This window comes from Diorhabda sublineata, chromosome 11 (assembly GCF_026230105.1).
Source record: "Diorhabda sublineata isolate icDioSubl1.1 chromosome 11, icDioSubl1.1, whole genome shotgun sequence".
In the NCBI taxonomy this organism is placed as follows: Eukaryota; Metazoa; Arthropoda; class Insecta; order Coleoptera; family Chrysomelidae; genus Diorhabda; species Diorhabda sublineata.
The window spans coordinates 2250873-2267263 of record NC_079484.1 but is presented as its reverse complement, the minus strand read 5'-3'; the positions used below and the strand labels follow the sequence as shown (position 1 = coordinate 2267263).

Below are 16391 nucleotides of genomic sequence, written 5' to 3'. Positions count from 1 at the left end.
TGTGAACGAGATTGTACACACTAAAACTTCCATTGGTAGTTCAAATGTCCCTTAAAAATTTGTACACTGAATAAAAATTATTGACATTCTTAGTGGAGTTTTGTGACATTTGAACTACTATCGACTTGGCCTTATCTGTATGAATTCCTTTTCGTTCTTCCACTTTAAGTCACTTCAGACCCACGATCTCACATTTTCCAACACCAATAGGAAAAATTGTTGGTAAAAAAAGTTTGAAATCATATTTTAAGCTCACAACTTCCCATTTTCCACAAGCTAAACTTGTGTGAACGAGATTGTACACACTAAAACTTCCATTGGTAGTTCAAATGTCCCTTAAAAATTTGTACACTGAATAAAAATTATTGACATTCTTAGTGGAGTTTTGTGACATTTGAACTACTATCGACTTGGCCTTATCTGTATGAATTCCTTTTCGTTGTTCCACTTTAAGTAACTTCAGACCCACAATCTCACATTTTCCAACACCAATAGGAAAAATTGTTGGTAAAAAAGGTTTCAAATCATATTTTAACCTCACAACTTCCCATTTTCCACAAGCTAAACTTGTTTGAACGAGTTGTACACACTAAAACTTCAATTGGTAGTTCAAATGTTCCAACTAAAAGAAAATGTTTGACATTCCTCGTTAAGTTTTGTGACATTTGAACTACTATCGATATTTTTAATAACTTTTATCTTATTTTGCTTTGAAAATCCATTGTTTTTACTAATATTTCACATTATAAGAAGTTGACACCCATTTTTAGACAATTTTCTACCGTCCATCATTCAAATAGGTCCTTTATTTGTCTTTTAAATAAAAAATTCAGCTAAAAATTTAACAAAATACCAAAATACTCTAGTTTGATGGACATATATTTAGTCGCAGAGACAAAATCCAATTTTTTAGTTGGTTATATCCAAACACTGTTTAGTATCACCACACAAACACCCATAATTACATTATCTGGTCCTTCGAGCCTACATTATTTCGCTCGAAGGACCTGACAACGTAATTATGATTGTTAGTGTAATGGTAGTAAAACTACCACTTGGAAATCAATTGGTAGTTCAAATGTCCCCTCATAATCGATACACTAAATGAAAAAGATTAACAGAAATAATTTTTTTCTATATGGATCACTAAATGTGAATAATTTCTCAAATATCTACAGTACCACGGGCCTTAGTGTCCCATGACTTACTTTTCATTTCTCATCAGTCTATAACTAACGCAGGCTCACTCTTTTTATACTTATTTTCCCTTCTTCAATGATCCTTTTTGCAAATATAATTTGCTTGGAGGATGTGCTATGTACTATAATATATGTAGTTATCTCATTAGTATAGAAGGACTTGGACTTTGTTAAAAAACATATTTCGCTTTCATATGTAACTGCTGGTCATATTATTCTTCCGTATATTCTAATTTAGGCTGTTCTAAATAGCATTGAATGAAATTTTGACTAGAAAGAGCACTAAATGTGATTAATTTTTTATAATAGGCTCAAATGATCTGATCGAATTGCTACCAGCTGCTTTGAGTTAAAACTTTAAAAATCATTTTTTCTGAACTATGTTAAAATGTACAATCAAGCTCCTTATCCTCTTTCTACACTACTTTGTATTCAAAAAAATTATATTACATAATTATACTTGCAGTTACCCCCTTGGGGAGCATAATAACGTCTTCTATCACTAAAATAAAAAAATATAGAATATTTATAATATAATTTATTTTACAATACCTCGTGATATTTATATAAATCATAAAGAATTCAAATTTATAACAAATTGATTATTTTTTTGAAAAATATTGAACCAAAATGAGTCACAATATGATTTAATTGTTAATATACCTGTAAATACAGCATTTCATTCTAATAAACATTTTTAAAATTTTAAAACAGGACTTCCTATCGATACATAAAGAACACGAAGTCAAAATATTAAATAAATTTTAATCTTATTAAATAAATAATTAACTAATACGGTTGTTTTTGTATAATTGGTCCTTTTAAGCAAGTTACTATAAATATATTTCAATATCTGTAGGTATATCAAAAAAATAAATCCAGAAACTTGCTTATAACCACTTAGAATAAATTTTTTGTCTCCGTGTTCTAGGGTGTGGTAAATTTTTTTTTCAATGTCACCCTAATGATTGGCAGCGATTTTATAAATAATGTGTGGAGAAATGATATTAGGAACACTTTCAATCTTTTAAATAACCATCGATACTGGATCTTCGAGGTGATCCTTAAAAGCCTGCAACCACCTTGCACCTACAGCACCGTCTACCGTTCGGTGATCACAACTCAATGTCACTTGCATAAATTGAGAAGTTTTGAATCTGAAATATAACAATGATGATCTCACTTTAAACAACAAATATTCGAATATGTAGTAACTTACCCTTTGTCAGAAGATGGATCTGCTACCAATCTCGATGTACTAGTTCCTATAGCCAAAATACAGCTCTGTGGAGGGTTGATAACTGCACAGAATTGATCGATTCCCATCATACCTAAATTAGATACGCTAATTGTACCTCCTTGAAATTCTTGCGGTTGTAATTTTCCTTCCCTCGCTTTTACTGCTAATGTTTTCATCGTCTTACTTATTTCCACAACGCCTTTTCTTTCAGCCTCGAATATAATCGGTGTGATTAAACCTTTATCAGTCGATACGGCTACGCTAACATCCACGTTTCTGTACTGCCTAATTGTAGTTTCTTGCCAAGATGAATTAGCTTCCGGAACCTTAAAATAGTACAAATTAAGAATTGACAGTATTAAAAAAAAAACAAAAATGAAATTCCTGTTATAGTCTTTATCACTAAAGGCATAGTTTAGAGGAGCACTAATCAAAATGAACTTTCAAAAATAATTTCCAATTACCCACATTGACTCTACTTGTTACCATAAAAGTTTATTTATATTTATAATAAAGATATTCAGCTGCTAAAAGGATAGACCATAACAAAAAAGCGATGTAATATTTTCAATCAATTTGATCCTAATTATTTTAAATAATTTCTTATCAAACTATTTTCTTGATAAAATAAATGAACTTTTACCTTCAAACTAGCTTGTGCTACAGCTTTAATAATAAAATCGTTGACACTCAATTTAACTTTATCCTTTTCTAGTTTCTTGTTGTATCTAGCTCTAATTGCCAATAAATTGTCGATATTAATTTCTACAGATAGATAGTAATGGGGAATAGTTTGTTTGGATTGGAGTAGTCTCTTTGCGATAGTAGCCCTCATTCCAGTAACGGGGATATCAACAAAAGGTGAAGCAGAACCTTTTGGAGCAGCAGCAGGTAGACTAATTCCAGGTGCAGCTGGAGCTGGATGAGCTGCCTCTAATCCTGGTAGATCAGAAGTGGTTATAGAATCGAATAATCCAGTACCTTTGCCTGAACAATAAACACTATCTTAAGAGCAATATTTATTATGAAATTACTATTAAAATTTGAAAAAAAAAGGGTGTGGCACTAAAAATTTCCATCTAATACATGCATATTTAAATATACATGCAATACAATTACAAAACAATTTAAAACCATTTTTATTACAAAGAAGTTACCCGAAGTGATACCAAAATGATTTTGTGATAAAATATATCAAAATAATTCTCATAGTGCTCATTAAGTAGCTTAATGTTAATATGAATGAGCATTATTTAGAGCCTAACCTGCCAATCTGATATTCCTCTGTTCAGCCAACCTCTTTGCCATTGGACTTACATACACCCTACCTGTAGAAGGTACTTCAGGAACTGGAGTTGCAGATGAAGCTGGTACTGGAGCACTAGGAGTAGGTGTACTAGGAGCAGGTGCACTAGGTGCTGGAGCGGCTTTAGGTGGTGCAGGTGCAGCAGCACCTGTATCCTTAAAATCTTTGAAAGCAGCTATATCTGCTTCAGATTCAACAATAATGCAAACCAATTTTCCTAGAATATAAAAAATATATATTTACATTAATTAATACATAATTCACATTTTCTTGACCTAATTTCAAGAGAAAAATATTCAATTTATGTATATACCTATGGGAACATCTTTGGTTCCAGCTGGAATGAGAATTTTTGCCAGATAACCTTCTTCTGGTGTTTCGAATCCCATAGTTGCTTTGTCAGTTTCAATTTCTGCTAAGAGATCACCTTCATTCAACTTATCACCTTCTTTTTTTTCCCAACTAATTATGGTACCAAGTTCCATAGTTGGAGAAAGTGCCGGAAGTGTAACTTTTGTGTGGTTTGGAAGATCACTAGCATAATTTCTGACAAAATTGTGTTCTGTTTTAACCAATTTTTGTAATACCTGAGACGATTCAGGTCCAAATAAAGATCTATAATCAAAACCAACCAATATACAATAATACAAAAATTACTGCAAAGGGGAATAAAACAATGATTTCAAAAATTCAACCCAATCACTACAAAATATATTCTATAAAAAATAAAGATGGATCTTTATTGTAATTAATATTGATGGTTTATGAATGAAAAATTATGTTTTTGTAAGGAAACAAAATATATATTTAATCAAATTAGAATGTTTCCATGTGTGACAGGTTAGACACGTTAGGATAGGCTCTGTTACATAACTTAACAGAGGATGATAAAATAAGATATAAGGATAAATTTATGGTTATAAAAATGTTATGTTACCTGTGATAATGTCTTCGTTTGCAGTATTCAACCGAAACATTTCTAATACTTTTTGATCGGAGGGATTTTCTCACAACTTCTTTAGCTACATCACTTCGTAAAATAATCGTTCGAAACATTTTATATAACCTTTCTTTATATAAATTTTTATTTATTTTTTTTATTTTGTACTAGTGGTGATCTTCGAAGACTTCGGAAGAGACTCACCAATCCAACAGCCTTCTCTAGGTCATTTAAAAGTCGGTCTTTCACGAAATTAAATAGTGACAAGCAAAACTGACGTTTAAATCATACGTTTTACTGAGAACATAACTTAAGGTATTTGGTTGACGTTTCTAATAGTCACTTTCACGTTCACCCAAATTTCAATTTTAACCGTTACTAACCGTAAATTTTCTCAAAATAAATATAGTAAATATTAATTTTAAAACAAATTGAAGCTAAAAATGTAAATAAAACTATTGGAAAATGAAAATTCTTGGGCTATCAAAAGCGTTTACTGAATAACAGGCGCGTTCGTTTATCGAAAGTAACCGGTTAGAAAATTGTAAGCCTTTAATCACAATAAAATTTTTGTTATAATTAGTAGTAATTTAAATTTTTCATTCCATTCCTGCAGTAAGTTTTTTAGAATTTTTGAATAATAGAACAATATTGGTTAGGTTAAGCTTATTCGATATCAAATTCGATGGAATTTATATCTATAAGCATCGAGAAGAAGATAATCCTCTTCTTTTTTTTTCAGCTTTCTATCTTTTTAGATGTCCAAGGTGAAAATAAATAATATTAAAAATAACTTCGTGGTATGCGTTTAATTTTATGTTCAGAAGTCTATATTTCCAACAAGTGTAAAGATTTGTTGTTTATTCGCGTCTCTATTTACATTGAAATATTCATATATATTCATCTTTGTCAGTGACAGATAATTTTCAAGGACATTAGCAGAACTTGATACATATTAACAAAAGTAGTTTTTGAGTATATTGTATACAAACAAAATGTTTATAGTACAGTGGTGTTTTTTAAATAATTATTAAAATTTTACTTGAAAATCCACTATTATCGATTAGCGAATTAGACTAAAATGCATCTACAAAATATCGTTAACGGTAATATTGTTATTTAGCTTTTATGATACAGGATTGTTTGTTGACATCGTGTGGGGTTTTCCCACGTGGGTGGTCTATTTATTGTGTATTTTCCATTCAAGGCGCCAAGGAGTAATTTGATTTTGAAAAAAAAAGTGAATTGCAAGTATGTTTTATTTTAAACTTACACAAAACACAGTAACATAATTATTTTATTAATATATAACAATGAAAGTGTTTTTGTTGTTGATAATTTATCCGCATCTTGTTACTTGCGGAACAATTCAAAGAAAATATTTGGAAGAATCGCAATTTTACGATTCTTTTGAGACTGAATCGACACCGCAAAATTACAGCTTTTCGCCTCACATCCATCATAAAGAATCAAAAAAGACAAAGGAAACGTCACGATTAAAATTATATGATTTAAATCTTCCGTACTGCCAGAGATCTGCAAAATGCCAAATTTTAAATTTCACTACTTGCATGGGGGCCAAATTACCATATCATAGCACAACTTTAGACCTTACTGATTTGAAAAGTCAAGAGAAAGTACAAGAAAAACTGCAGTTATATAGATATTTAAAATTTATTCCTAAATGCTGGGCAGTTATTCAACCATTCCTATGTTCTTTATACATGCCTAAATGTGAAGATGATAAAGTGGATTTACCTTCTTATGAAATGTGTAAAATTACTTTAGAGCCTTGTAAAATTTTATATAACAGTTCGGTGTTTCCTGAATTTTTCAATTGTGAAGATGAACGCTTGTTTCCCATGAATTGCAAAAATGATATCCATGAAGTTAAGTTCAATACAACAGGTTATTGTATGGATCCATTAGTAAAGACTGACAAACAAGAATGGTGGTATCCTGACGTAGAAGGTTGCGGTTTGAAATGTAAAGATTCTCTTTATACAGAAAATGAACATTATCAAATACACAAACTTATAGCATACTGTACATTGTTTAGCATGTTATCGAATATTTTTACTATAGCAACTTTTGTAATTGACTGGAAAACGGCCAACAAATATCCAGCTCTAGCCATATTTTATGTCAATGTATGTTTTTGTATATCATATGGAGGGTGGTTAGTACAATTTTTAGGAAGTGAGACTAGGGAGGATATTGTTTGTAAAAAAGAAGGAACTTTAAGAAAATCCGAGCCTTGTGCCACTGAAAATTTATCGTGTGTTATCGTATTTGTTATGGTGTACTATTTCATGATTGCCGGATTGGTCTGGTTTGTCATATTCAGCTATTCTTGGCATATGAATTCTCTACAAGCACTAGGTAAGTACCCCCATATATTTCCTTCAATTAAATGCATCAGATTTATGATATGAGAATTATAAAATAATAACTTACTAATATTTAGTTCTATGTAATAAATTTGAGATGAACTAGTGTACAATGTTGAAGTTTAACACCAAATTAGCTTGAATTTGTTCTGATTAATGCTGTAATGTACAAAATATACTCCCCTGCAAAATTAACACATATTTTGCTTATATCTTGTTAATAGCACCACAAAAATTTTTGAACAAGTAAAGTAGACTCAATAATCATTTATCTTACTTATTGAAATGACAAAATTCAGTTACTTGTCCTTATAACCTGTTCTTCTAAGATTTCATCCCAATATCAATAATAGGTACTTGCATTTTTTTAAGATTATTAATTTTTTTGTTTATTTTATAAGTTCTTGAAATGGAATAATGTTAGAAAGAAAAATATTTAGTAGGTTCAATTGAAACATTTATGTTTTCTGTAAAAGATGAAAATAAATAACCAAAACCTTGGTTATTTCAATTTTTTACATAAATTTTGAGGTTATGCAAAAAAAGTGTCAATACAAAAGTTGTAGAACTTTCATTACCTACAACTTTGCTATTTCTTTTTTCCTTACTACTTTTACTTTTGCCAGAAGTCGAGATAAACCGTTTTTAGTCCATAAAAACTCACCCCCTTCCCCTTCTCGACCTCATATCGCTCGCAAAGTATTTTTATTATATTCTCCTTCTTTTCCAATAGGTTTCATCGTACTATCTTTTTAAAAGGCTTCTACCCTAGTCTATTAATTATCTGTAAACTTTCTGATACAAATAATGTTTGTTGGAAGTCATATCAGCTGATGAAATAAAATGTACGATATCTTTGGTCTCTTATCTATTCAATTATTATGTTTATAGAACAGATTTATTTGTTTATTAAATATAATAACATTTTTTACATCAACATATAAAAAGGTAGTGCATGATATGCAATTTTTTATACAGCTGTGTCCATTATTCTTTATTTTATTAACTTTTATCCATTTAGTTACCTAAAGAGCATGTCAAACTACTAAAATACAACAAAATCAATTAGATTCCCTTCAGGCTTAAAATTACATTAATACGTTAATAAGGCGTTTTCAATGTTCAGAATCCATTTATCTACATACCAAACGGAAATAGTCAACCTTGACGTGACGTCACGGCCGTCATATTGTTATAGTCACTTTTCAAACAAAGTTTGTGGGGTAGTGTGTGTCATTTAAAGTTATTTAAAAAGTGTTCACTTAATTTACTGTTTTATAAGATGATAGGTGTGTTTTGTACCAGAAGGTATTTTATTTTCAAAATTTATCAAACAAAATACGAAAAAACACGAATTACTCAACATTTATACGATCTTTAACGCAGTTAAAACTTTGAAAAGTGATCCCTGACCTGCGCTAACAATGGCGCTGTGTGACGTCACACTCTTGTAGGTTGTACCAATAATAAGATTGGTTGACTTCGTTTGGTTTATTGAAATGCACTACAGATCCTTTTGATCATAACAACTTATCGCTTTTCATAGAAAAATATCTTTTTCGTCAGTTATCGACCAATTAAGATAACCTAAAATAAACTTAACCTAACGAGAAAATGGATCCGTCCCTGGGTCTGCTTAACATCCTAATTCTAATGTAAATAAAAGGTGAACAAAAATTGTATTTGACATTTTTCTAACTATAAGTTTTTGCACAATTTTGTAAAAATAGATCTCCCAAAATAGAATCTTATAGTTTATAAATTCAGTTAAAAAAAAACCCAACGAATTCAATAATTGGTAAAACCGGAAGTACTCATTACCGAAAACGATCAGATATGGAAGTATAATTATATTGTTATAAATAAAGCCATACAAATCTAATTATTAATATGAAGAAACTTGTTTTGCTGTTTTCATTCGAGAACATAATGCCTTTTCAAAACAAAGCATGTGTAATTTTATAGTTATATGTGAATAAACCAACTTGCAAGTAATCAAATAGTGACTCACCATAATGTTGTAGGTATTAAATAAAAAAGTCTTCAAATGCACTGAATAACTATTTCCCATGATGGTAGAATTGAATGTACTTTAGTTCCATACTAATTCCTTTGTTTCACTACTAACATTTTTCCAGGTAGACCTAACTTATCCGACCTGCTAGTCTGAGCTAATTTGTAGGCTTGCTCAAAAAAATTGTCCAAATTTTGGGTATGTTTTTTATATCGAACGTAAATAAATTTTTCTTCAAATTCTAAACAGAATCAACATCAAAACTCAGTTGTAATATAAGAATAAAAAATATAAATAGAGATAAAAGTTAAAATGTTTGCCATACCTATCGTGAAACTTGTATTTACATTAAATTTTATTTCAATTTGAAAAAATTGCCAAAGAAGCTCACGAAATGTTTAAATTTGTTCATAATTACAAACTTGATTTTCCGTTGCCGTTGACATTTGTTGTTACAAAGTTAAAAACATTTAAATACATAAGACCATTCATCGGTGACTTTCAACATAAACAAATTTTATCTTTCCTCGTCGGCCGTTCGTAGCAATATGTCACATGGTTTTGACATATGACGTTAGAGCGTGATGTTGGGGTTATTTATCTTTCTGTTTGTTTTCTTTTCGTTATTTTCCATAATATCGTCAATAAATACCGAATAACCAACAAAAATATCACGAAAACCAAAATGCTGTACACACGTCAAAAAGAATAACAAAATTTTTAGGTTAACAGCAGCAACGTCAAGTTTATGAATATGCTATAGAATATAGAATAAAATCCAAATGGATATTTTGAGGTTATGTTATTTTAATCTTTTATGTTTTCGGTTTAATCTAAATGTATATAGAATAAATTCGATATCATTCAATAATGATTCGTTTACTCATTTCGAGTCTATTAGTTAAAGAAAATATTTATATCAATCTTGTGTATTTCTTACTCAAATTGTTTTATACCCACATTATGGCTTATTAGACTAGCATAAATTTTTTTAATACTCTTAAAAACATCCATTGCACTTTTTTTCTTGAGGTATCATTGAAGCAATTAACTCTTATTTGGTTTTAATCTGATTTGTTGATAATAATATTTTCGTCACTGGTGAATAAATAGAATTTGAAGAAAAAATATACAAAACGTACTTGTATATTTCTATGTAAAACGGGAATATTTTAGGAAAGATTCAAGATAGGGTAGACAGAAAAAGGGCTTATTTTCATTTAGTAGCTTGGAGTTTTCCTTTGATTTTAACAATTACAACAATGGCTATCGGTGAAATTGATGGTGACTATGTGACAGGTATTTGCTTTGTGGGATTTGTCACTAAAGCAGCCAGAGCGGGTTTACTTTTAACACCCCTAGCAGCTGCAATGATTGCCTCAGGATATATTATAGTTAAAGGTATTAAGCTTGCAATATTAAATTCAGTAGAAAGTTCCATATTTTTAAATTTCTAGGGCTCCTACTACTTATTAAAGTGAAAATTGAAAGTAGAGAAATAATATCTGAACATTCCAGTAGAAAAATTAGATCAAATATTGTTAGAATGGGAGTTTTTACTATTTTTATGATAGTATTTTGCGTAATTACCTTCGGTTACCATCATTACATTTTTGAAAATTCATCGCAATGGAATAAAAGTCTACAGGATTATATTTAGTAAGTTCAAATTGAAATATTAAGTGATTTTAATACGAATACCCAATGCTAGTAATAAGAATTTGTTTATTGTAATATTTATTTTTCTACAGCTGTAAATTGACAAGTTTGAGTTCAGATTCTACTCATTGCAAACAAGATTCACGTCCTAGTGTAGCGATGCTACAATTACAACTGTTGGCAGTCTTCGGATCCGGTATAGCGATGGCTTCTTGGGTATGGTGTGATGCTACTTTACATGCTTGGGGTAGATATATTAGAAAGTGAGTGCATATATAATCGAATTCATCTTAATTGTGTCTTTCTGTTAGTAAAAGTTTCATTTTAAGAACGTTTTCAACGTATATGGTATTTACATATAAATATATTAATTACAGAAAATTTCATTGTGAGATAGAAGAACCGATGAAACTACAAAAGCACAAAATAATCGCTCAAGCTTTTGCTAAAAGAAAAAAGTTCAACGATGGGGGACAGATATCGATTCTTTGTCAGCACCACACGGATCCAGTAGGACTCCAGTTTGAATTGAACAGCGCAGCTAGTAACGAATTAAGTACAACATGGGCAGCTAATTTACCAAGATTGGTTAATAGAAGAGGAGCCGTACCGAATGAAGTCGCTTATTCGGCATCAAGTAATAATCATTCGATGGATAGTGAAGTCAGTTTAAATTTCAGACATGTCAGTATCGAAAGTAGAAGAAACTCGGGAGATAGTCAAGTTTCCGTTCAGATTGCGGAACTGAAAGCTACAAGAAAGGTTAATAATATCAAAAAACCTTTATATGTGTATGAAAAAAAATTTTTTTTATGAATTAGGTGAATTCCAGAAGACACCGAAGCAAACACAGGTCGAATAGACAGTTCAGAAGTCATTCCAGGAATATAAGTCAAACATCAAGAAGACTTTCCAAATCCGGTACAAAACGAGAAAGTAGTACGAGTTTAGATTCCCATTTACAAATAATAAATGCCCTAACGAATACCGGGGAAGTTAAAGCGTTTAGACCCAATTTGAGTAGACGTACCGGCAATGCTGGACTTGACGGTCCTCATATCAATAATCTACTTTCAAACGGAAAACTTCGAATTCCTTGTAACATAACCAACGGCAAGTAAGTATTATGAAGAATATGATAGCAAACAGAATTTTTTATTCCGCATGTTATTTTTCTGGTAAGGAGACCAGATAGTTACTCAATATTCTCTAATACGTCATTTTGCACTTATGTGAAGTCCTGACCTGTACTTTTTTATTACATCCAACCAGGGGTGGATCCTGAATTTTTAGGGCTCTGACCTAATTTTCAATCTACCTAATTATAATTTACCTAGAGTGATTATAGGACAATAATATATTTTATTTATATTATTATGACTTCCTAAGAACTGTAAATTATTGCAAAATAAATTAAAAGGTAATGTCCTTTGTTATACCAGGTAGTTATCTTAACTTTCTTTAAAATGTCATGTTTTACTTATGTAAAGTTCTGACCTGTTCATTTTCATTTCATCCAACCCAGGGATGGATCTTGAATTTGTAGGCACCTGCGCTATATATCTAATTATTATTTTGTAGTAAAATTATTTTTCTTGTGACTTAGTTGGACTCGGAATTCTCTAAGTACTTCTGTTTTTTTGCCGAGTCTTGACCTGTTTATTCTCATTTCATCGAAACAGGGATGGATCTTGGAATTATGGGACCTTGGGCCAATACTTCTTAATTTATTTAATTATTATGTTGTAGAAAAACTATTTTTTTAAATCCTAACCTGTTCGTTTTCATTCTATTGAACCAGGGGTGGATCTTGGATTTGTGGGGCCCTGGGCCATTACTTCTTGATTTATCTAATTATTTTGTAGAAAAAATATTTATTAAATCCTGACCTGTTCGTTTTCATTCAGTCTTTTCCAATATGTCATTAAGTACTTCTGTTTTTTAGAGAAGTCCTGGCCTGTTCATTTTCATTTCATCGAAACAGGGATGGATCTGGGATTTATGGGACCTTGGGCCAATACTTCTCAATCTATTTAATTATTATGTTGTAGAAAAACTATTTTTTTAAATCCTGACCTGTTCGTTTTCATTCTATTGAACCAGTGGTGGATCATGGATTTGTGGGGCCCTGGGCCATTACTTCTTGATTTATCTAATTATTGTTTTGTAGAAAAAATATTTATTAAATCCTGACCTGTTCGTTTTCATATTATCGAACCAGGGGTGGACCTTAAATTTGTGGGGCAATGGCTTACTTTTTATTCTGCTCAATTATTATTTTGTAGAAAAACCAGTCCTGGCCTGTTAGTTTTCATTTTAACCAACCAGGGGTGGATCAGAATTCGTGGGACCTGGACAATATTTAGTTAGTCTGTCTGATTAAGTGATTACAGGACAATAAAATATTTTATTTATACTAATATAACATAATAAGGACTGTAAATCATTACAAAATAAATTTAGAGGTTATGTAATCATTCGTTAACCTTCCTTGGACATATATCACAAATAGTCACAATTAATTTCCATATTATTGTATAACTTTTTCTTATTATCAGTTTTGTGGTGTCATCTTCTCTTTAAACATGTTTTTTATTGTTATAGTTGATGAAATTAGTTTTTTGATAGTCTCCTATTATGAAACTGGCTTTTTATCTTGTGCATTGTTTTTATTATCTCAAAATAAAACCACAATTTTCAATTTTGTGCAACGTTGCCACTTTGTATCAGAAATCTTTGAACTATAGTATACATTTATATATCTAGTTTATGTATCAAATATTAAATTACAGTTTATGGAAAGAATTAATAAATAATTTAGTCTTGAATATTTTCTCTTGTTTTTAATAGAGGTTGTGGAATTTTTTTCATCTAAAATAAACATTTAAGTAAATTCCTCTTTGCATGTAACTGAAATTAGAAAAAATTGCTTATTAAACTTAAATTTTGTTTTATAGGAGTGGAAGTGAAGATGAAAATGTTTCGGTAACCATATCGGAAAGTACTTTTAACATGAAACTAAGTAACCACGCAAACAATTTAGATCTCAATGATGAACTAGCATTAAAATCCCTCAGACAAGGTATACATATCGAAGAAATCGATTCTTCCAGTGATGCAGATCGATCGGAAAAATATAATAAAGATTTCGAACAAGAAAAACGTAGTAAGAAGGGATCGGGAAGAGATTCTCATTCAAGTAAAAGGTAATTATCGCGTAATATTTAGAATTTGTACTATTAACCATTTTTATTTAGGTCGAGGAGGTCTAAAGTTACAAGGAAGAAGTATTCCGAAGATTCAGATAGTTGTCATATAAGAAGCGATAGTTCCTCTTGTTCGGAAATAAAACAACTTGTCCAGAGTTCTTTAAATTCCGGAAATTCTGTTTGCGTCGATAAAAATCGAGGATCGAGACAATCGAAGACGTCCATAGACGTTGCGGTTCAAGCAAATGCTCAAGATTTAGATAACGAACTTAAAAATATGAAGAAGACCGAAAATGAGAAACATAAAAGTAAACAAACTAAAACGAAAGAAAATAGATATAGGAAGGCGAGGAGAAGCTCGGAAATCGAAACTAATAAAAAGAGAAGAATCTCCAAGGAGAAATATAAAAATTGTGGCAGCTCCCAAGAAAGGGAATCTCTTAATAGAGATACCGATGAAGAAAATTTATTGGATCGGAAGTGTAAAATCGATATAAAAAAAATGCAACAATTAGTTTAATATCAATAGTTGTTGCTGTCCTTTAATAAGAATCTAGTTTTACTTTTTTATTATTAAAATTTTGGAGTTTACCTCCGATATTACTCTGATCTCAAATTTAAAGACTAAAATTTTTCTACTGAACACAAAACTTTATACAAACACACCAATAATCATAATTACATCCTTAATCCTTAGATACTTTAATAAATGATTGATTTAAATCCGGCTCGAAGGACCAAAGTTAGTGTATTCAGTAGTAATATCACCAATTCCAAATTAGGGACATTTTTTCCTTCCTTTACACACTACTTACTATCTTGAAATCAATATTCTTGATTACACTTTTTTTGATCCTTGAAGATTTCCATAAATAACTGGTTTAAATCCGGCTCGAAGAACCAAAGTTTTATAGCGTATTCAGTATGAATCTCACCAAGTCCAGATTGATATTTTTTTCTTCTGAACAAACTATTTACTACCATTGTATCGATACTCTTAATTACACTTTTTCATTCTTGGGAACTTATGTTGGTGGTTATTATAAATCCGGCTCGAAGGACCAGAGTTGAAGTGCTAACTTTCCTACTGAAGACACTATTTACCACCATTGCACCAATAATCTCAATTACACATTTTGGTCCTTGGAGACTTCTATAAGTGGCTAATTTAAATACGGCTCGAAGGACCAAACTCGATTGTTATCATTTTTATATACACCATATTTAATTATTTGTATGCATATTTGTGATTTTTACATTTTTGTAATATAAATATATTTTAAGATAATGTCCATTATTTTCAAAAAAAACCCATTTCCATCAACAACCTTCAGTTGCATATATATTCAAAGTATTCACCTATTCAGTGAAACTAATTAATTGTGAATCACATTTGACTATAGAAATGCCTCCTTTGACCACTGCAGCTAATATGCCTCTTTGACTGTCTATAAATTAGACTCCTTTGAGAACTAGCCTATGAACTGTAGGGATTTGTCCCCCTGTTTAGTAAATTAGCCTCATTTGACAACTATGCTATGAACTTTAGCTAATATACTTCTTTTTCCGTCTGTAAATTAGGCTCCTTTGAGAACTATGCTCTGAACTGTAAAAAAATGCCCCCCTGTCCTGTAAATTTGCCTCCTTTGAGAACTAATATGTACTAGTATCTAGACATAAACTCAATCTACAAATAAAACTTTTCTGGAAGAGTATCATTATTAGTTTGTTATAAACTTTCTCAATATGAAGAATCATTTTATTACTTACAATTTATGTACATATAAAATAATAAGGGACTATCAGTTTATTTATACAAACTTTTATTTGTCCCAGTTTTCTTCTTCTGAACTAAATTTTTCATTACAAGGAATGTGAACATTAACTTTGGAGCTCGTTAGTTCAAAATCATCCAGTTCTTGAAAGAAATAAGCTTTATCTTTGGCATCACAGATGAGCAAATGTTTTGCCAATAAATCTTTATTTGCAAAACGATGTAATGCATGGTAAGGACAAGTAACGAAATCTGGGTATTTTACTTTACATCGAAGTACATGTCTTTGTAGAGAATACTGTGTCATTATATGTGAAGGATCAAAAGGACACTTGACGAGTTTTTCGGTCCTAAAAGTGAAAATAAAACACATTCAACGAAATATTTTTGTGACACACATACATATTGAAAATCGAAGAATTATCAGTTAAATATTTTATAATTGAGTCAATGCACAAATTAATATTTATCATACACAACAAACAATGAATATCTTAAAAAAATATAACTATGAACACAATAAAAATGGGATAAATTTCTTCTTATTGAGGATTTGCAATATAGTTTGCTTTAATTACAAAGTGATTCAAATGTTTGGTTATACTTACATGATTTTTAAAATTACAAAATAATTTCGATAACCTAACTCTACAGCAGAGG

At 30.5% G+C, this 16391-nt stretch overlaps 2 protein-coding genes and 1 long non-coding RNA gene across 5 annotated transcripts; 1 reads left to right on the top strand and 2 right to left on the bottom strand.

Annotated features, from left to right (window-relative positions):
- Nucleotides 1-1722: 1722 nt before the first annotated feature.
- Nucleotides 1723-4997, bottom strand: LOC130450471 (dihydrolipoyllysine-residue acetyltransferase component of pyruvate dehydrogenase complex, mitochondrial). Of its 3 annotated transcripts, none has more exons than XM_056788858.1 (6): nucleotides 4683-4997; nucleotides 4059-4360; nucleotides 3705-3962; nucleotides 3083-3426; nucleotides 2419-2765; nucleotides 1723-2356 (listed from the first exon to the last, which is right to left on the bottom strand). In XM_056788858.1, the coding sequence occupies exons 1-6, from the start codon at nucleotides 4799-4801 to the stop codon at nucleotides 2227-2229; spliced, it is 1500 nt and encodes a 499-aa protein (XP_056644836.1). In that variant the 5' UTR covers nucleotides 4802-4997; the 3' UTR covers nucleotides 1723-2226. The 3 variants fall into 3 exon arrangements, with proteins under 3 accessions (XP_056644836.1, XP_056644837.1, XP_056644838.1); XM_056788859.1 differs by having other exon boundaries at nucleotides 3083-3378; nucleotides 4683-4983; XM_056788860.1 differs by having other exon boundaries at nucleotides 3768-3962; nucleotides 4683-4974.
- A 638-nt stretch (nucleotides 4998-5635) lies between these two features.
- On the top strand, nucleotides 5636-15737 carry LOC130450031 (protein smoothened). Its single transcript, XM_056788194.1, has 8 exons — nucleotides 5636-7067; nucleotides 10266-10490; nucleotides 10547-10748; nucleotides 10841-11011; nucleotides 11126-11510; nucleotides 11570-11865; nucleotides 13706-13954; nucleotides 14006-15737. The coding sequence occupies exons 1-8, from the start codon at nucleotides 5999-6001 to the stop codon at nucleotides 14475-14477; spliced, it is 3069 nt and encodes a 1022-aa protein (XP_056644172.1). The 5' UTR covers nucleotides 5636-5998; the 3' UTR covers nucleotides 14478-15737.
- LOC130450032 (uncharacterized) lies at nucleotides 5927-9885 on the bottom strand. The gene is made up of 3 exons (XR_008910533.1): nucleotides 9415-9885; nucleotides 9087-9330; nucleotides 5927-6221 (listed from the first exon to the last, which is right to left on the bottom strand). It is a non-coding gene; the product is annotated as an uncharacterized LOC130450032 (long non-coding RNA).
- Nucleotides 15738-16391: the final 654 nt, after the last annotated feature.